The sequence below is a fragment of the Sitophilus oryzae genome, unplaced genomic scaffold, assembly GCF_002938485.1.
Source record: "Sitophilus oryzae breed Bouriz unplaced genomic scaffold, Soryzae_2.0 scaffold_379_pilon_pilon, whole genome shotgun sequence".
NCBI classification, from domain to species: Eukaryota; Metazoa; Arthropoda; class Insecta; order Coleoptera; family Curculionidae; genus Sitophilus; species Sitophilus oryzae.
In genome coordinates, this window is record NW_022146950.1 from 1,198,273 (window position 1) to 1,219,878 (window position 21,606).

The 21,606-nt window shown below is 39.0% G+C and overlaps 1 protein-coding gene across 1 annotated transcript in view; it reads right to left on the reverse strand.

Moving 5' to 3' along the window:
* LOC115885296 (odorant receptor 30a-like) overlaps positions 1-21,606 on the reverse strand; it is a 45,427-nt gene that overhangs the window by 15,146 nt on the left and 8,675 nt on the right. The window contains exons 4-6 of the mRNA XM_030904156.1: positions 8,994-9,200; positions 8,805-8,904; positions 7,742-7,840 (exon numbers count right to left, since the gene is read on the reverse strand). Coding sequence (XP_030760016.1) covers positions 7,742-7,840; positions 8,805-8,904; positions 8,994-9,200 — 406 coding nt within the window. The remainder of the gene's footprint in view (positions 1-7,741; positions 7,841-8,804; positions 8,905-8,993; positions 9,201-21,606) is intronic.

Consider the following 21,606-nt stretch of genomic DNA (forward strand, 5'->3'; position numbering starts at 1 on the left):
GATTTTTTCCATTAGGAGTCTAGGAACAACCGCTGACAGCTTGGTGATCGACGGGAAAGTCAATGGAAAGGGAATTCGAATGACTGTGGATACTGGCGCTATGGTATCGTTGGTGCGGGCTAACTCAGTGCAAGGATTGAAGCTGATGTCTCTGGGAAGAAGAGTGTGTTTACGTACAGTTACGGGGGAAATGGCCGTTGCACGGGGAAAGGCTATCGTCGAACTGAAGTTAGGAAATTTGAAGTTTCAGCATAGCGTCTTAGTGGCAGATATTGAAGATGACTTCATCTTGGGCATGGATATGATTCGTCAACATGGATTTTCGTTCGATCACCAGAGAAATATCTTAAATATTGGATATGAAGAGTTCATGTTATCTCCAGACGAGGGACCAGGCAGAATGGATGTAAGATCAGCGGAAACTGTGGTGATACCTGGTAATACCGAGAAGATCGTATTCGGTAAAGTGGAGAAAATCGCTGGGTGCTGTGTTGGACTGGTAAAAAGTGGCGACAAGAAACAAGATAGGTACTTAGTAGGAAAGTCATTGGTGAACACCGACAAGAATATACCGATCAGAATTGCGAATGTTTTCCCGAATTGTGTCAAGATTCAAAAAGGTGACAAGATAGCCATCTGCGAACCTGTAAGAAGTGTCACCCGATGTGATGAAGTGTCGTCAGCTGTTACACAAATGGCATCCAAAGAAACACTAAAACATCTAGAACAGCCATGGGATCACCTAACATATGAGGAGAAACAGAAGGCTAAGCAGTTCCTGCGAAAGCATGGCGGTATTTTTGAGAAAAATAACAGTGGAAGAACGGATTTTGTGAAGCACCGGATTAATACTGGTCATGCTCAGCCGATTCGACAACGTCCTAGAAGGGTGCCCCTTTCCAAACAACAAGAAATGGAGACAATGGTAGATAAGATGCTAGAAGATGGAGTTATCGAAGAATCATCGAGTCCATGGTCATCTCCTGTTGTTTTGGTGACGAAGAAAGATGGTAGTACACGATTCTGCGTGGACTATCGGAAGCTCAATGACGTCACTAAGAAGGACAGCTACCCACTGCCACGTATAGACGACACGTTAACCACACTGGCAGGTTCGTGCTGGTTCTCCACTCTCGACTTAAAGAGTGGATACTGGCAAGTTGGTCTGGACGAGGAAGACAAAGAAAAGACGGCTTTTTCTACAGGAAACGGACTATACCAATTCAAGGTCATGCCGTTTGGATTATGCAATGCTCCAGCCACTTTCGAACGTCTCATGGAGGTGGTGTTAAGAGGATTAACTTGGAAAACGTGCTTGGTTTACCTCGACGATGTATTGGTTATGGGAAGAACTTTTGAGGAGCATTTGCGAATTTAGAAGAAGTCTTTGGCCGCATACGGAATGCTCACCTGTACTTGAACCCGAAGAAGTGTAGCTTATTCCAGCGACAAGTGGAATTCTTGGGTCATGTAGTCTCGGCAGACGGAATTTACACCGACCAGAAGAAAATCGCTGCGATCAAGGATTGGCCTAAACCTCGCGACAAACATGAACTTAGAAGTTTTCTGGGTTTATGCACCTATTACAGAAGATTTGTCAAGGGATTTGCCAATATAGCTGCACCCTTACATAGACTTACAGGTGATGAAGTCGGCTACGAATGGAACACCGATTGTGATGTAGCCTTTGGAAGACTTAAGGCGGCTTTATGTTCAAGTCCTATTTAGCCTACCCGCAACAACAAGGGAGGTATATCCTGGATACCGACGCCAGCAATATCGGCATAGGTGCAGTGCTATCACAAGTGCAAGATGGCGAAGAACGAGTGATAGAATATTACAGTCGAGTTCTATCCAAACCAGAAAGGAATTACTGCGTTACCCGGAAGGAGCTGCTAGCAATTGTGAAGGCAGTTGATCATTTTCATAAATATCTGTACGGCCAAGAATTTTTAATTAGGACAGATCATGCGGCTCTCAAGTGGCTTATGGAGATGAAACAACCTGAAGGTCAAATAGCACGATGGCTCGAGAAGCTCCAACAGTATCACTTTACCATCCAACATCGTGCTGGAAAAATGCATGGTAACGCAGACGGTTTATCCAGAAGACCCTGTCAAACCGATTGTAAGCACTGCTGTAAAACGGAACAACGTGAAGGCACTGTCATGATAAGGAGTTTTAAACTTGGAACCGATGAACAGTGGACGACGACACAATTGAGGAAAGATCAAATGGAAGATCCAGACATCGGAGCAATACTACGGCTCAAGGAAGGTAACGGCGAGAGACCACCGTGGCAGGATATTGCGGACAGAGGGCTCGTTTTCAAAGCTCTCTGGGCTCAGTGGAATTCACTGGTTATTGAGAATGGATTGTTAAAGCGCACATGGGAAAGTGCGGATGGCAGCACAGTAACAACTCAGTTACTGGTACCAAGGAAGAAAGTTACCCAGGTATTGGAAGAAATTCACGGTGGTAAAACTGGAGCCCATCTTGGGGTAAACAAGACCTTGAGCAAGCTGAGAGATCGCTTTTACTGGGTGGATTATTGCGAAGATGTCAAGAAATGGTGTCGACAATGTAAAATTTGTGCAGCCAGCCAAGGACCAAGCACTCGATCTAGGGGAAAAATGAAACAATATAACGTTGGACTGCCATTCGAAAGAATCGCTGTTGACATTGCAGGCCCATTCCCTGAAACGCACAAGGGCAACAAGTACGTTTTAGTGGCGATGGATTATTTCAGTAAATGGCCAGAAGTTTTTGCCATTCCAAACCAAGAAGCATCGACTGTAGCTGAAGTATGGTCAATAATGTCTTCAGTAGATTTGGAATTCCCTTAGAGCTTCACACTGACCAAGGAAGGAACTTCGAGTCAAGACTGTTCCAGAAGATGTGTGATCTGCTTGGTATTCACAAGACTAGGACAACAGCTTTACATCCGCAGTCTGATGGGATGGTCGAAAGATTCAATAAGACCATTGAAGAACACCTCTCGAAAATGGTGGCCGAACATCAAAGAGATTGGGATCAACACATACCGCTGTTCCTAATGGCGTATAGAAGTGCAGTTCACAACACCACCGGACTTTCACCATCGAAGATTTTATTTGGTCGAGAATTACGGTTGCCTTGTGACTTGGTGTTCGGATCACCAGACGACGGCACCACAAATGTAGAGGACTACGCGGATGAACTGAAGGAAAGGTTAATGGAAATTCATAAGGCCGTAAGAAGTAAGATTACGCTAGCCAGTGACCGGATGAAAGCTCGTTACGACCTCAGAGCCAATTCTACGGGATTTCAACAGGACGATATGGTATGGTTATATAACCCACAGCGCAAGAAAGGGAGGTCCCCAAAGTTAACTCCAGCATGGGAAGGTCCTTATACAGTCATCAAGAGGATAAATGATGTTGTGTACCGGATTCAACGCAGCCCTAGAAGTAAGATGAAAGTAGTTCATCTGGATCGATTGAAGGATATCAGACAGGAAACCCTTGATCAGGACGATCAAATTTGAGAAGGGGGGCAATGTCAAGAAAAATGGCGCATCCGCCAGAAATTAAAAATGTATTACTGGTTGCCTGCACAACCGCAACGTATCCGCCAGAAATTAAAAGACTTTTTTCAGGCGCCATCTTTTAGTCAAGTCGAGAAGTAAGGGAATCAGACAATAGAATTGTCTGGTATGAAGAAGTACGCTTTCCGAGAATTGGGGAAATTTCGAGAAGCAGTCAATAGAGTATATAAGCCGGAGCCATCGACAACTGAGACAGTTTTTGAAATTTGAATATACCGCGTGGAAATTGAAAATCGGACAATTTGGTGAAGGAATCTTATAAATAGTTAGTTTGTTGTGTGTTATAAGTTAGTAATTGTGTATAAAGTGAGAAAATAAATTCGTTAAGTATTTTATCGTGAGTTTAAATAGTGGACCCACGGAATCCGTAACAATATATATATATATATATATATATATATATATATATATATATATATATATATATATATATATATATATATATATATATATATATATATATATATATATAAATTGAAGAATTGAAATGTTAAACGAAAATTTTGTAATTTCCAGACTTGATATAATCTCATTTTATACATCTATAAATGCTAACTTGAGAACTAATGTCAAATATTATTAACAATCACAGTTTCGGCAAAATGGCATCGTTAAATGAAACTGAACATATCGAAATTAATTAAATCAAATTGTTTAAGTTGTATTTTCAAAAGTCAATAACTCGGAAACGAAACGGTTGATTTGAGGTACATTGTGTGTATTTCGATTTTTGCTTAGAATTGAAGGAAGAATTGAAATATGCAATAATATGCAGGGCTATTTAAAAAAATGAAACTTTGATGTGCCACGGACTTTATGACTGACTCTGTATACTTAAATTTATTACTCGCTAATAGAAATTTAAAAATCCTATAACTTTTGTATTTAACTTTTTGCAGTATTAGTTATATTTTTATATATTTTACCTAATAATCGACCGTTTCCATACATAACAGCGACCCTGTATAGTATACAGTCTGTTCCTGGCTGAGCTTGAATTAAAAGTTTCTATAAAATTAAACTACATATCTATTTCATTTTGTACAAAGTAAAATTCCAAAAATACTGATTTTATAAAGATTGGACATATATGGACTGAACCTTTTTATCTTTTTATTCAAATGACAGAAAGAAATAAATTGTGTGACTTTAGTTGATATTTAGTGTCACAAGTAACAAGAAAAAATAACTAAATAAGATAGACTAACTAGATATAAAAAATAACGTAAAAAAAAACTTTATCAAATTTTAGTTTTCTAAAAACCTCTAAGGCAAACTCAGCCAGGCACACCCTGATTATCTTATACTGTATGATAAAAAAAACGACGTCGAAGACGGCTGGGGAACGACGTAATCAGTGACAATTTTGGCTAGGTCAGTCTCTAGACCTCGTTTACTAAAAATTGACGTAAAATTTGTCAAAATTAACACTAATTATGGGAAGATTAAAAAATTGGTTTGGTTTAGTTTGGTTTGGCGCACCGAAGGTTCCGTACCATTCATTAGACACTATATTATTATAAACTTTTTTTCCGTTTTAGCTGAAATTTTGAATGTGCGTATAAGTAATTTAAAAAAAAATAAGAAACACATTACTAAAAATTGTATTAAGCAATAATAAATATGTAAAAAGTAAAAATAAATATGTAAAAATATGTAAAAACTAAAAAAAAACGATTAAAAAAAGTCGCCTTGGCTAGGATTCGAACCTGCCTTACTACGGCTCCAACGTCTTAGCAGCGTGAAGTCCTAACGCTTTAACCACGCGGCCACCGAGGACTTGAAAGATTCTATGTAAAATTCTTACTTAAAAGATAATGTTTAGTGAAAGTACTTTTTTATTTATAAACATTTATTTAATTCTGTTTTTAGTATTTGTTCTTATAGCGGCAACATAGATACATTATCTGTAAAAATTTCAGCTGTCTAGCTATAACGGTTCATAAGATAGACCTTTGTGACAGACGGACGGACAACGAAGTCTTAGTAATAGCACAGAATATCTAGCTACGCAACAGAAAAATACTCGAAATGAAAGAGTTAAAATTGCACAAATAGAATACTAGATGGCGCGACAATATCATAATCAGAATATAATTAGAAATTTTGAACTTTCGGTTTTGGATCGACGGCTCGTCGACGGCCTTCTATGTAAAATTCTTACTTAAAAGATAATGTTTAGTGAAAGTACTTTTTTATTTATAAACATTTATTTAATTCTGTTTTTAGTATTTGTTCTTATAGCGGCAACATAGATACATTATCTGTAAAAATTTCAGCTGTCTAGCTATAACGGTTCATATAGCTCGGCTAAATATGCACAGTTGCCAGATTCAAAAAGACTTGAATTGGCATCCCATTCTTTTTATTGTGTATAATGCAGTATGTGTTTCTTTCTATTCTTCTTTTCTTGTCAGATACACTTATATTAATTATTCCTTTGGCTATTAAAATAGTTTTAAGTATATTATTACAAAACATATACATTTTTAATATACACTATACCTTATAATGTTAACTAAGAAAATACCTTTAATTACTTTTAAAATTAATAATATACAGGGCGATTGATAGTGATATTTATTAATGCTGGAACGTTAGTAATGAAATATAAGTTTAATAATAATGGAAATAATTTATTAAAATGCAGTACAAAAAATGTTAACTGACTAAAAAAAATACGCAAGTATATATCAAATATGAGCTCAATCGAACGCCAGGAAATGGTATTGAAATATGGTACTATATTAAGGTACCACTTTATATGCATCATAGTACCATCATATTACAATGTAACCGAAGATACGTAGTATAACAAGTTTAAGTCCAATCGAACGCCAGGAAATGGTATCGTAATATGGTACTATATTATGGTACCTCTTATTATGCTCCATGGTACTATAATATTACGTGAATAACATAGTGACATATCACCGAAGATACGTAGTATCCCAAATTTAAGCCCAATCGAACGCCATGTACATAATATGGTACTATATTATGGTACCAGATGATATGCATCATAGTATCATTCTATTACAATGTCACCGAAAATCCGTAGTATACCAAGTTTAAGCCCTATTGCCGCCATGTACCTAATATTGCTGTCATCAAATATGGTACTATAGAAGGTACCACTTTATATGCTCCATGGTACCATGATATTACAATGTCACTGAAGATATAGTATACCAAGTTTAAGCCCAATCGAACGCCATGTATCGTAATATAGTACTATATTATGGTATCACTTGATATGCTTCTGAAAAAAACGGCGTCCAGTTGGCTGGAAAAGGACGATCGATGACATTTCCCATATAAATTTACATATAAAATGACAGTGATATTAATTTCATAGCTATCGCTAACGCCGTTTTTTCCCGATTATACAATATGAACTTGGTATGAACACAATCGAACGTCAGGAAGTGGTATCATAATACTAGAACAATACTTATTATATTGTCGCCGAATTACAATGAAAATTCAGGATTCAATTATACAATCAAACGTCAGGAAGTGATTGTAATTTAGCTCATAAGATTTAATTCCAACTAACATGGCAAACTGAAAAAAACAGCTCCGATCTATTTTAATATGTTTAAATGATGTAGCAAATTTGAAGGTAGGCTTTATCAGGAAGTATTACGATATGAATTACACATTGGCAACACTGCACAAAATTCTTTTAAATTTTGTTTGTAGAAAACTGTTTTCTTTTAAATTTATTGCCCTCTATTATGTAGTAGCGAAACTAGCACATCAAAATATCTGATTTGGAGACAGACTTTTAAAGCCTGTCTCCTTTTGCTGCCTACAATTTTATACATGTAACGAGGCTTCTGTCGCGTAGCTAGATATTCTGTGGTAATAGGGTTCCCGTTTTTACCCTTTGGGTACGGAACCCTAAAAATAATTTACAGAACGTTTCCAGTTTCCAGACACACAAATACACTTTTACTCGATATAACAATAAATTACAATCCTCTTACGGCCAACTTGTAGTAAGCGCCATTAAAAAATCCGTAGTAATGACGTCTAGGGCTTGACCTCGCCAAAATTACTATCGACTGTCATTCTCCAGCCGTCTATGACACCGTTTTTTTTCGATCGTATGTTATTTAATCCAAGAAAATTAAATTGCATATAGAGTACCTGTATTTTTATTTCGTGAGCACTGTTGTAAATCAGAAAAAGCTGAATACTTAATGTAACGAAAAACAAGAATATTGGAATTCTGTTGACTAGTGGTATCTATTAAAAAAAAGAACGGATTAGATATATGTATAGAACGTTCAGCCATCATTCAACGTCACGTCATATATTACCTATATATAATTATTTTAAGCATCTTAAACTTCTAGGGTATCAAAGTGTATAAATGTAAAAAAAAAATAAAAAATGTCATATCTATGTGGCGTATTCATCTCTCCAAAAAAATCCTTTATGGGTATTTCGCCACTGCACTGCAAAAAAAAGAAAAAGAAGAAAAAAAAACGTTTCGGAAAGAGACAAACTTTTTATTCAAAGTGGGCGAATTTTTAACTCTATATCTTGAAGAGGAATCGAGCAAAATATCAAGTATGCTATATTTTTGGAAATGTAATTTTAATTTTTTTTCAATGAATTAAAAATATACAGGGTCCCATAAAAAATCAAATTTTTTGTTGATAATTCTTAAATTATTAATTTTACAAAAGTATATACTTAAACGATTAAATTCTAACAACTACGCACTACTAGAAAGGTGCTTTGAAAATGTTTACATAAAAATACAAAATTTTCCATAGCAAAAAAGTTACAGCGATTTGTTAAAAATGCTTATTTTTGAAAAACACCCCGTAACTCCGAAACGCTGAGAATATCGTAATATCGATGTGCGGTTTTCACCATCGTGTTTTTGATAAAAATTGAGCTCCAGACATCGATATTAGTTTTGTGTGTTTTCCTTTAAAAGCATCCAATTTGACCCACCCTGTACAATTTAACTAGGGGAAACTGATATATGCGCCTAAAATTATAAATTTAAAAACATACAAAATGAATAAATACCACTTAATTAATAATTTCAGAACGTACTTTAAATTTTCTAAACAATATGAATTGATCACACAGACACACCCTAAAACGCATATTTGATAAATAATTATAACGTAACGTTGAATGATGACCAAACGTTCTTTACTTATGCATTATTTCTTATGCTTTATGTACTTACTAGGAAAATTTCATAGATGACCAATGAAAGTTGAAATGACGATATAAGGAAATTCATAAGCATAAACATTTTCACGGAATCATTTAATTTATGTACAAAACTAAAATATTTTTGTTTATTATTGTTATTGATAAAACAGAGATTATATTATTTTGACTCTAGTTTGAATATATTAAGTTGAAAATTTACCTAATACAATTCATATGATCCATAATCAACTTTTTTACCAAAACCGTTTCAGATTGTTCCTTGGTTAATGAGAATTGTACTTTCATTTTTTCCGCGTATGATTGAAAGTTTTCTAAGAGATATTGTAGGATCTTCAATTGACAAGTTACGAAAGTGAGGACTGTGAGAAAGAATGCTCCGCAGTATATTATATACGCATATCCATAACTGAAAGTAGTGTAAAAGATAGATGCTAAACCGTTTTTCTTGAAAGGGTATAGCCGGATTAATATGGGAAATCTGTCCCCGCGGCTTTTTTAACTCGCACTCAGGGGATCGATTTGGTGTCGAATCAAAACAATTCACCTAAATTTTTAGCTCTTTAACACAAACGGTTTTCGAGATTTAAAAAAACTGTTTTTTCAATTTTATTGTTATAATAAAATTCAAAATTAATTAATGATGATTTTTTTTCTAATTCTTAGAAGTCTAAGACATGAAAAAATAATACGATCATGATTCTTAAGCGAAAAGCCGATCTTTAGCGGAGGAAAGACAATTAAAATCTTAATTTTTTTAACCTTCGTGAAATATGTCACTCCCTATAAATCGTCAGAAAATGTCTTTTATACTTCTTTATACTCAGGAATTTTTTAGATTTTTTTGTGGAAGTGGTGGAACAATATGGAAAAAATTAAAAACTCATTTTTTTTCTAATTTTTTTTAATGAACAGTGCTTTCCATAAAATCAATAAAATGAAAAATATACGAAATAATATACATGTACTGATTTTTTTCGAAAATCGACAACTATGAAACTATGATCCCTTCCCGGACACAAACGGTACATTGTGAGACAGGAAATTGTAGAGAGAAACAAGCCCTATAATCAGGGTTGGAAAAAATAATGATTTAAAAAAAAAATGAGATTTGTTTGATTTAAATCAGATTTTTTTTATTTAAATCAGATTTTTTTGATTTTAATTCAAAACAATATTTAAATCGGATTTCCAAATGACTAGGACTTATTTCCAATTAAAGTCCTATCCTAAATGGCTAAATCTTTATAACTCTGCCCGTTATCGATAACATTAATAATTCTAGGGTGCGTTTGTCATTTTTTCACATCGGTCACCAATATATTTCGCAAAAAAATCGCTCGCTTCAGATCAAAAGGATTTCTTTTTTCAAACGTCTCAAAAGTATTAATTTTTGTCATTTTAACGCCTAGGTATAAAAGTAAAGTACTGTTGCGCCTAAGCACAAAAGTACAAAAATATATTATTAAACTGATATTAAGTGTCAAATTCAACGAGTGTACAAATTGTTGCTCGATTACTGTTTAGGGGAGAATGCCCAACAATACATACATACAGCCGTTACTCGCTGACGAGTATTCGACACACATAAAGAAAATGGTCACGCAAGGCGTTTTCTTTCATGAGCTTTTCTGTGACTGAAAAGCCCGATACGTGATGTTATCTGCCTACCGCACTCCGGACATTCAAAAATCTCATTGCTTTGTTGCCTCTCTACTTTTTGGTTGCCGCTGTTAACTGAGTTTACAACCCTTCTCCATTGAGTTCTATTGTGAGCTGCTTTTTCCCACTCATTCTGCATGTTAATTCCCTTTAAATTTTCGTGGAAAATGTCCTTGTATCTTTTCAGTTGTCCACCCGGCCTCCTCTTACCGTCCACAAGCTCACCGTAAAGCAGAGATTTTGGTATGCGGTTTTCTTGCATTCTGCATACGTGACCAGCCCATCTTAAGCGGGATTTTGTGACCATGACTTCAATACTCTCGCAGTTAGATTTTTCAAGGACCGATACGTTTGAGACATGATGGAACCACCGGACTCTTAAGAGTTGTCTAAGGTGTCTCTGTTGCAACTTGTTCAATGCGTTCATGTGTCGGCGGTAAGGCACCCAGGTTTCGCTCCCATATATCATGGTGGGGATTATAATTGCTCGGTATACTGCAAGTTTTGTTTTTGTACTCAAGTCATGATTGTAGAAAACCCTGTCTTTTAATTTCCAGAATGCCCTTGAGGCGCTACTAATCCTGTGCTGAATTTCAGAGTCAATATTGGCCTTTTCCGAAATCAAACTGCCAAGGTAATTGAATTCCGCCACATATTCCAATAGTTCTTCTCCGATTTTTATAGCATTGTTGTGATCTTCCGGGTGAGTGCACATGATTTTAGTTTTGTCGATGTTTAGCTTAAGGCTCAAAGCCTCGTATGCCCAGGTATATGTGTTCAACATTTCTTGTAATTGTTGTACCGTGTTTGCAACTAGAGTGCAGTCGTCAGCGTATTGAAGTTCTGTGATAAATTTTGTACGTGTTTTTGCCCTGAGTCTTTTTATGTTGAACAGACCGCCGTCATATCAGTATCTAATGCCCAATCCTCTCTCCTGCAGTTTGCTGTCCACTATAATGGAGAGCGCTGCCATGAATATGTTGAATAGGAGAGGCGCTAAGACACATCCCTGCCTAACTCCTGTATTTGTTAGGAATGGGTCTCTCAGTGATCCATGATGTGACACTCTTGACTTGTTGTTTTGGAGGCTTTTACACACTGTAAGAAATTTGTTGGGTACTCCGAACTTTTCCATAATTGCCCAAAGCGCATCTCTGTTCACAGAGTCGAAGGCTTTTGTTAGATCGATGAATGCAACATAAAGTTTAGACTCCTGCTCTTTTACTTTTTCCTGTAGTTGACGGATGGAAAATATGGAATCGACGGTGCCGCGGTTGGTACGAAAACCCCTTTGCGATTCTGGAAGGATTTTTTCTATATATGGGTGCAGGCGGTTTGACATTATTTTTGCAAGAATTTTTCCGCCGATAGCCAATAGCGAAATTCCCCGGTAATTTCCGCAGTCTGATGCACTTCCTTTGTTCTTAATATATTCACTATATTCGCGTTGCGAAAATCGTGAGGTACCTCTCCGCTTTCCCATACGACATCAAAGAGAGCCTTAAGATGATCCATAATTTCTTTACTTGCACACTTATAGATTTCCGCCGGAATCGCGTCACAGCCAGCTGATTTGTTGCTGTTTTATGGAGGTCTTTATTTCTTGTTCTGTTATTGGGATGTCTAATACATCGAGGCTGTTATACTGAGGTATTGTGTTTAGTGCTTCCATATTGGGGTTGTTTTCTTGGTTAAGGATATGGCTGTAATGTTCTTTCCAGTGATTTCTGATTTGTTCTTCCTCTTTTAGAAGTTCGCCATTTTGAGCCATGATTGGGCAGCTTACCTTCTTAGTTGGACCGTATACTTCTTTTACAGCCTCGAAGAATTTACGATAATCGTGATGAGTGGCGTACTCTTGAATCTGATTCGCTTTTTGTGACCACCAGTTATCCTTTACTTGGCGCAGTTCTCTTCGAAGGGTGTTGTTGGCTGCTTTAAAGTTATCTACCAGTCTTGGATTAAGTGGATTTGCAGTGACGGCTTGATGTGCTCTATGCTTTTGTTCCAAAAAAGCCTGTATATGCTGTTGATTTTCGTCAAACCAGTCTGGTTGTTTCTTTTTGTTCGACTTTCCCAGTACTGCTTCGCTGGTTTTATGAATCGCATCCCTTAATTGTGTCCAGTCTTGTTCAGCTTCCAATATTGAGATTGAAGTTATCGGTGGAAGTGATTCTTTGATGGCTTCCCGGAGGGCGTCGGCGGTATTCTTGTTCTCTAGATCCCGTACGTTCAATCTGGTCATGTTGTTTTGCTTTTTACAGCGTGGATGTTTGGGTTTTAACTGGATTTTCATTTTTGAAATTAAAAGTCGGTGGTCAGTGCCGCATTCGGCATCTATTCTAGCTTTTGTGAGCCTAACATCTTTTAGATGCATCCTTCGAACGATTATGTGGTCCAATTGATGCCAGTGGCCTGATCTAGGATGTTTCCAGGTATCTTTAAACTTGTTCATCAACATGAACCACGTATTGGTGATGCAAAGATTATACTCTGCGCATGTTGTTAATAAGCGTTCACCATTGCTATTTGCGTTTTCCATTGTTTTCCCAATACGTCAGGCCATATTTCCTGTTGTTTGCCTACACGGGCATTAAAGTCACCTAGCAAGATGATTCGTTCGTGCTTTGGAATTCGTTGAAAGGCATTTTGTAATGCTTGGTAAAATTTATCCTTATCTTCAATTTTAGCGTCAAGGGTGGGAGCGTAGGCACTAATGTTGTTGACGTAAGTTTTGTCTGATATGGGGTACCTTAGGGTCATAAGACGTTCGGAGACACCAATAGGTACTTCTGTTAACTTGGTGGCGATTTCGTTTTTGATCGCAATGCCTACACCATGAATTCTCCTGTGTGTTGCGGGGTGACCTTTCCAAAAGAAGGTGTAATGCTCCTCAGTGAGACTACCTTATCTGCAAAGCGTGTTTCGCTTAGAGCGGCAACATCTATATTTAATCGGTGGAGTTCCTGTGAGACCAGTGCTGTTCTTCTCTGGTCGATTTGAATTTATCTTGTCCAGTAGAGTGCGGACGTTCCACGCCGCGAACGTGAAACATTGATGTTTTTGTTTCTCCGATGATACGCTCGAGTAGGCACCCCTCCCGGAGATCCGATTGAGGGGTATTTTACCTCCGGACGATAATTTTGTCCCACTCGAATGTTCCATCATTGCTGTGTGTAAGCTGCGTGAAAGGTTTAACTGTGGCGGTTACGCTGCCGCACAGTTTTGGCTGCAACTGTAGCACGGGATGGCTATGGCACAGTGAGGACTGCGACGATAGTTCCCTTGTGCTACGTTCTCGGCCGGCTAGGTGTATTTTATTACTCCTTTTCCCCAGAAGATGGTAGGTCTGAGGGTTGTATAAGGTTATACCGCCTATACTCGGACGTCAGAGCCTCGTTTGTGTAAACAGGGTGCACCACGTGAAGGTGAGGTTGACTTTTGGGTAAGCTAGGCTATATGTATCGCTTCAATACCCCTTGCACCCCCTCATGCCCAACAATGAGACAGGTCCAACAGTGAGACATTTAATCCCCTTCATCTAAAACGCGTCGAATCCAATTCCCGTTTCGAGAGTAAAACACTACCTATATACCAACTATTTTGTATCAAATATGGAACCTGCAGTGTTGGGAGATATACAGGGTGGCCCAGCGAAAACGTTCCGCAAGGCATAACGGCCAGGGTTTTTTTTTTTTCAAAAAATCCAAAAACACGTCAATTTTGTTTGTGAGGGGGACAACTTTTATCTCAAAAATGATTGCAAAATCTTCAACCCTCTAAGCGGGGGTGTCATCCCCCAACTTTTTTCAAATGGGAAGGGGGGTCAACTGGCATCGCAATGAAAAGGGCTTTCTATTCTCTATATTTCCCCCCTTCGTTTTTAAAAATCGGTTGAGTCATTTTGAAAATATGAAGGATTGAAATTTGAAAAGTACTTTTTGAAAAAAAACGCATAAATTGAATTAATTAAAAAAAAATTCCCTTATTAATGAAGCAAATGCTAAAATGTTGCCCGTCAACCTCCATACAGTAATACAAATTATTTTCAACCCGTTCTAGAACATTCTGAAGAACTTGCGGGGTCGCTTCACTATCCAAACATCAATAATTCGTCTTTGCAGGTCTTCTAATGAGGCGGGTGGAGTGCTATACACTTTACTTTTTATGTGTCCCCATAGAAAAAAGTCTAAAGGAGTCAAGTCGGGTGACCAGGGAGGCCACTCAATTGCACCCCTTCGTCCTATCGACCGACCGGGAAAGTTATTGTTTAAATATAATTACGCACATTTTGAGAGTAATGTGGAGGTGCACCGTCTTGTTGAAATATTAGTTCCGCTTCAACGTATCCAGGATTGTTCTCTATGATGTCAGTTAGGGCTGGGTCGATGGTATTTTCCAGTAAATCCAAGTACATATCACCTGTTAGATTTTCAGGAAGAACAAAAGGACCCACAATAGAATTTCTAAAAATACCAGCCCACATGTTCAGTTTCTGAGGGTTTTGTGTGTTTACCTCGTGAAAAACACTGGGGTTGTCCTCAGCCCAGTACCGACAGTTGTTCCGATTAACTACATCGTTCAAAAAGAAAGTACATTACCTAACCTGATCGTTCAACCTTGTGGCAAGTGAAAAAATGCGTAAACATCTAGAAATAATAAGAAAAAACAGCAAATTGGTCGAAGGAATTTATCCTTATCATTTACTCTGATAAATGTTAAGTCAAATTTCAATCCTTCATATTTTCTCAATGACTCGACCGATTTTCAAAAACGAAGCGGGAAAGTATAGAGAATAGGAAACCCTTTTCATTGCGGTGCCACTTGACCCCCTTCCCATTTGAAAAAAATTGGGGGATAACACTCCCGCTTAGAGGGTTGAAGATTTTGCAATCATTTTTGGGGCAAAAATTGTCCCCCTCACAAACAAAATTGACGTGTTTTTGAATTTTCTGAAAAAAAAATGCCCTGGCCGTTATGCCTTGCGGAACGTTTTCGATGGGCCACCCCACCCTGTATGTCAACTGCACCCAATACAATTTCTGAAGCGAAAAATAATTTTTAACACGTGCGTTTTCTTCAGTCTGTAAGGCAACACTTAGTTATTTTAATAAATCCATATTAGTGGAGAGGTAAGTTTAGAATGGTTTTTTAGAACATACCTCTAATATACGTTTTTTTGTTCAAGTAGTTTTAGAATAAAATAAATTACAAAATGGCCGACTAGTGTTAATGTCCAGCAGTGAGACAAAATATATTTCCCAACAGTGAGACAGTGTCCGACAGACAGTGCACCGGTTAAGACTGGGACATAGGTACCTTTTGGGCACTCGTTGGCATTGTTGAACATGTCTATATCATATTATTGATTGTTATATAACAGAGTTTTTCTTTATTTTAAGTCGAAGTTACATTAACAACAAAAATCTATGAAACTCTTTTTTTTTTATTTCGTTAGTTGATTAAGTTAATTATATTTTTAGCACTTGTGTTTATATTTTAAGTTTTTTGTTTAAGACATCTCTACCCCCTTTGTTTTATGCCAAACGCAAATAAATACTCTTAACTATTTTTAAGTAATTAATAAATAGTTGTTTAAAACTTCCTCTGTCTTACTGTTAGACCTTAGGGGCCAACAATGAGACAAATGCAATAATAACAATATTGTTAATTTTAAGACATGTTTTTGTCTCAATAAGAGTAGTTAATTAAACATGTTTAGGAGAGAGTGGTTGCCTTTAAAGTATAGTAATGTTGCGGGCCGGTGTGGACTCGACCTAACCTCACAATATGGCCCGCCCTCGGATGACCTTAACATCGCATAGACACCGCAATGATTCATTCGTACGAGAAGAATCGAGTCCCACTGGAATGGACTAGTACATACGAGAACATTCGAAAGCCTTCTCTACGCACCTAACGATCTATGGACAATTCTAGAGTTCTTTACCTGTCGGTATAAAAGCCGGCGGCGGTGGCCTACAGGGGGCAGTTATAAATATACCAGTGCAGTTGACGCGCTAAAATTCAAAATAAATTCTTAGTTATAAAACGTTTGTAAATAGTTCTATAAGTCTTTTATCGTTATTGTTTTTGCTAATTAGTGTTAAATAAATAGTGTTTAAATAAATTGTGACTTTCTATCCACACGGAACCGACGAAAAACGTAACAATTGGTGTCAAGTGTGGCGTGTGTGATAGACTAGGAAAATAAAAAGACAGACAATGGCTCCGAAAAAATTGTTGAAAGACTTGAAAGTGTCCGAACTGAAATGCATATTGGAAGAGAGAGAGTGCGAGACAGATGGAAAGAAAAGCATTTTGCAAGCTAGACTGAGAGACGTTTTGGTGGAGGAAGGTGAGGATCCTGACACATTTTACTTCGAGCTGGAAGGTGACCTTGACTCGTCATTGAAAAATTTACAAGACAATTTAAACGACAATTTGAATAGTTTAAATAGTAAAATAATTGACTTGGAAGTTAATTTAGAAGAGAAAATCAGTGATAAAATTAATATTTTGGAAGATAAGATCGCAGAAAATTCTAAAGACATACAGGCCAGCTTTAATAATAAAATAATTAATTTAGAAGAAAAGATAACAGAAATTATAGAGAATTCTACGGAACTACAAGACAAAATAACACATATTGAGGATGATGTAAACCGAAAAATCGAAATTTTAAAAGAAAAAATAGCGAAGTCAAATTCACCAAAATGTCAAGAAACATCGGAGGGACCGAAACTAGTCGAAAATAGGTATACCTCAAAGTCAGTTATTAAGCCTCCACAGTTTGACGAAAAAACCGCTTGGGCCAATTATTTTTGCCAGTTTGAAGCCGCTGCGAGAGCAAACGGCTGGACAATCGCTGAAAAAGCTACCGCTTTGACTATCGCACTGCGGGGAGATGCGACTGATATCCTGCAGACACTGTCACCATCGGAACAGAGAGATTATCAGCAATTGGTACGACATTTAGAAATGAGGTACGGCCAAGCTCATTTGGAACATGTCTATCATTCCCAACTAAAAAATCGCATTCAAAAGGCAAATGAGTCTCTGCAGGAGTTTCAAGCCGACGTAGCCCGCCTCGTTCGCCTTGCGTACCCTGCTACGCCCGAGAATGTTATGGAGCGGTTGGCAGTACAGGCATTCTCCGATGGCTTACGTGACAGCGAGACAAGGCAAGCGCTTCTTCTAGCCCACCCAACGCGCTTGGTGGATGCTTTAGCACGTGCCCTAGAATTTGAGGCCGCGAAACAAAGTTCTCGGTCTCTAGTGAGAGTACGGGCGGTCAACCAATGTTCCGACAAATCCGTGGAAAGCATTGTACGGAAAGTCATGGAGGAGTACATGGGCAAGAAAGGACCGACTTGTTGCTGGAATTGCGGCCAGGCAGGACACGTAAGAAGTCACTGTCAAGAAAAAGACGTGGACTCGGTTTCGCCAAGTGTCGAATCAAAGGGACACATATGGAGCAGTACCCAACAGGTTCCAACGAAAACTGTTCAAGTCGCATCGCTACAACACAAGTTCAACAGCATTTTTGTGGCTAGTTTCGTGGATGGAGAGTTACGGACCATGCTGTTGGATACGGGTGCGACCAAAACGATCATCAGGCCGGATATCCTTAAAACATCAAAAAGGATTAAAACAACACAATGGCGACTACGTACAGCTACAGGAAGCTGCGCTCTCATCCATGGAGAGGTAGATCTTAATTTTGTTATCGGAAGCACCTGTTTTAATCATCGAGTGTTAGTAGCAGACATCGAAGATGAACTTATTCTCGGAATGGACATCGTGACCACTAGAGGTTTTGAACTAAACCTCAAACAAGAAATTTTGAAAATAAATGAAGAAGAAGTGGTTCTACATCGAAAATGTGAGGAGACGCTTCGCGTGGTAGTAGCAGAAGATGTTTCGATCCCTGAGCGCTGTGAGATATTTTTGGATGGTCGCCTGGAAGGTAAAACGAATAATGGGAGTATTATTCTGTTGGAGCCAAGGAACCATGACAGCGAAATAGGACGAGGGGTCGCTGTTGGAAAACCCCTGCTACGAGCGAAGAAGTCTGTACCGGTAAGAGTAATGAACACGAATTATCATTCTGTATCCTTGAAGAAGGGAACCCTGTTAGGGTACTGTTGTTCGGCCTCCTCAGTCATTCGAAGCGTGGAAGCCTCCAAAGTTTCGATTTCAAAAATTCCGGACAAAATGGTTAAGGAGTTAGTAAACGTTAAGGGATTATTTCCCGAAGATAGTAGAAAATTGAGAAACCTGATAATCAAGTATCAAGATGTGTTTGATAAAGGAGAAGCAGGACATAGAGGTCGTACCAATTTAGTACAACATAAAATTGACACCGGAGATGCACGACCAATCAAACAAAATCCGAGTAGACTGCCGCTCGCCAAACGTGAAGAAGCTGACAAAATCCTTCGAGAAATGAAAGAAGAGGGTGTCATCGAACCATCTAACAGCCCGTGGACATCGCCGGTAGTACTAGTAAAGAAGAAAGACGGTACCACCAGGTTCTGTGTTGATTATCGGCAACTTAATAATGTTACCAAGAAGGATAGCTATCCCCTGCCGAGGATAGACGATACTCTAGACAGGCTGGCGGGATCGACTATATTCTCTACGTTAGATCTGAAGAGTGGATATTGGCAAGTCGACATGGCGCCGAAAGACAGAGAAAAAACAGCGTTCTCGGTGGGCTCCGGACTGTGGCAATTTACCGTCATGCCTTTTGGATTGTGCAACGCGCCAGCTACCTTCGAAAGAATAATGGAGTCTGTGTTAAAGGGACTATCCTGGACTACCTGTTTAGTGTACCTGGATGACATCATAGTGGTTGGGAAATCCTTTGACGGTCATCTGAAGAATTTGAAAGAAGTTTTCAAGCGACTAGGGAGCTCTGGTTTGAAACTTAGCCCCAAAAAATGTCATCTGTGTCAAGAAAAGGTACACTACTTGGGACATGTAGTCTCCTCCCAAGGAGTTGCGGTAGATCCACAGAAGACCAAGACAGTGGCAGAGTGGCCAATACCTAAAGATAAACATGAACTACGAAGCTTTTTGGGACTATGCACATACTATCGCCGCTATGTACAGGGTTTCGCCACCATTGACCAGACTTACCGAAGGCGAGAGGCGTTTCTCTTGGGACTCAGATTCTGACGAGGCATTCTGAAAATTGAAGAAGGCCCTGACTAGTGCGCGCATACTTAGCTACCCTCTTGGCAACGGAAACTTTATATTGGATACCGACGCTAGCAATGTTGCGTTAGGCGCTGTTCTGTCTCAGATCCAGGATGGTCAAGAAAAAGTCATTGGTTATTTTAGTAAGACCTTGTCAAAACCGGAAAGGAACTACTGTGTAACCAGACGAAAATTACTAGCAATAGTTAAAGCAGTGGAACACTTCTACAAGTATCTCTATGGAAGAAAGTTCTTGTTAAGAACAGACCATGCTGCTTTGAAATGGCTGTTGCAGTTTAAGAATCCTGAAGGGCAGGTAGCTAGATGGATTGAACGATTACAAGAATTTGACTTCGACACAGAACATCGAGCTGGGGCAATCCATCGGAATGCCGACGCACTTTCCAGAAGACCTTGCGCTAAGGACTGTAAGCATTGTTCCCGAGCAGAAGAGAAAGAAGTGAAACTCCTAAGAACAACTGTGGTTAATGATAGTTGGCAACCCGAAGATCTTGCAAATGACCAAACCAGTGACCCAGAATTAGGTTTAGTAATTAACTGGAAAAACACAGGCCAAAGACCAACGTGAGAAGAAGTTTGCAGATATTCGCCGAACGTAAAGTCGTACTGGGCCCAGTGGAATTCCTTGGTAATAGATAACGGACTACTTCGCCGTGTGATCGAGAGACCGGAGGGACAAGAAGAGAGAAGGCAGATCGTCATTCCAAAGAAGAGGGTCCCAGAAGTCTTGGAGGAAGTTCACAATGGAACCAGCGGAGGGCATCTTGTGTTACCAAGACACTTGGCAAGCTGCGTGAACGGTTCTACTGGGTGAACTGCAAAGAAGATGTGAGGGCCTGGTGTAAGAAATGTGACATTTGCGCAGCCATTAATGGGCCACAAAAGCGTGGTAAAGCCCCTATGCGCCAGTACAATGTTGGTAGTCCCTTCGAACGAATAGCGATCGACGTGGCTGGTCCTTTCCCGGAGACGAACGATGGCAACAAATACATTGTGGTAGTAATGGATTACTTCAGCAAATGGGTCGAGGCCTACGCGTTGCCAAATCAAGAAGCGTCCACGATTGCTGATGCCCTTGTTAAAGAATGGATCTGCAGGTTTGGTGTTCCCATGGAGCTTCATTCAGATCAGGGAAGAAACTTTGAGTCCAATCTGTTCCAAGGCGTCTGTGAAGTCCTGAACATCCGCAAGACCAGGACGACTGCTCTACATCCACAATCCGATGGGATGGTTGAACGCATGAACAGAACTATCAACCGTTATCTGGCCAAAGTAGTCTCTGACCACCAAAGAGACTGGGACAAATTTCTTCACCTGTTCCTGTTGGCCTACCGTTCATCCGTCCAAGAATCTACAGGGCAAACTCCAGCCAGCATCGTTATGGGACGGGAAGTGCGCCTACCCTGTGATCTGAAATTTGGTTGCCGACCGGGAGAAGAAGTCGCCGGAGAAGATTATGTCCACACACTACGTCAAAGGATGGACGACATTCATCAGAGAGTCCGCCTAAATATTCAAAGTGCTAGTGACCGAATGAAGGAACACTACGACATTCAAGCTGAGCATGGAGGATACCAACCAGGGAAGTTGGTGTGGCTATATAACCCGCAGAGACGTCGTGGGTTATCTCCGAAGCTACAATCCTCGTGGGAAGGGCCATACGAAGTCATGGATAGAATTAATGACGTCGTATACCGTATCAGAAAATTGCCAAAAGGAAAACCGAGGGTAGTCCATTTCAACCGTTTGAGCCCCTACCAAGGCGAAATAGAAGATCGTGCTGGGACCGTGAGAACCTGCAGCTTTGATCCCCCTGATTCGGAGATGTCCTTTGACGATTTCATGGCCCGATACAACAGCAGTGAGAAGGCTCGCTATGGTGTAACCAAAGAAGATCAACGAGACCTCTTTTCCGTGCCTCCTGATTA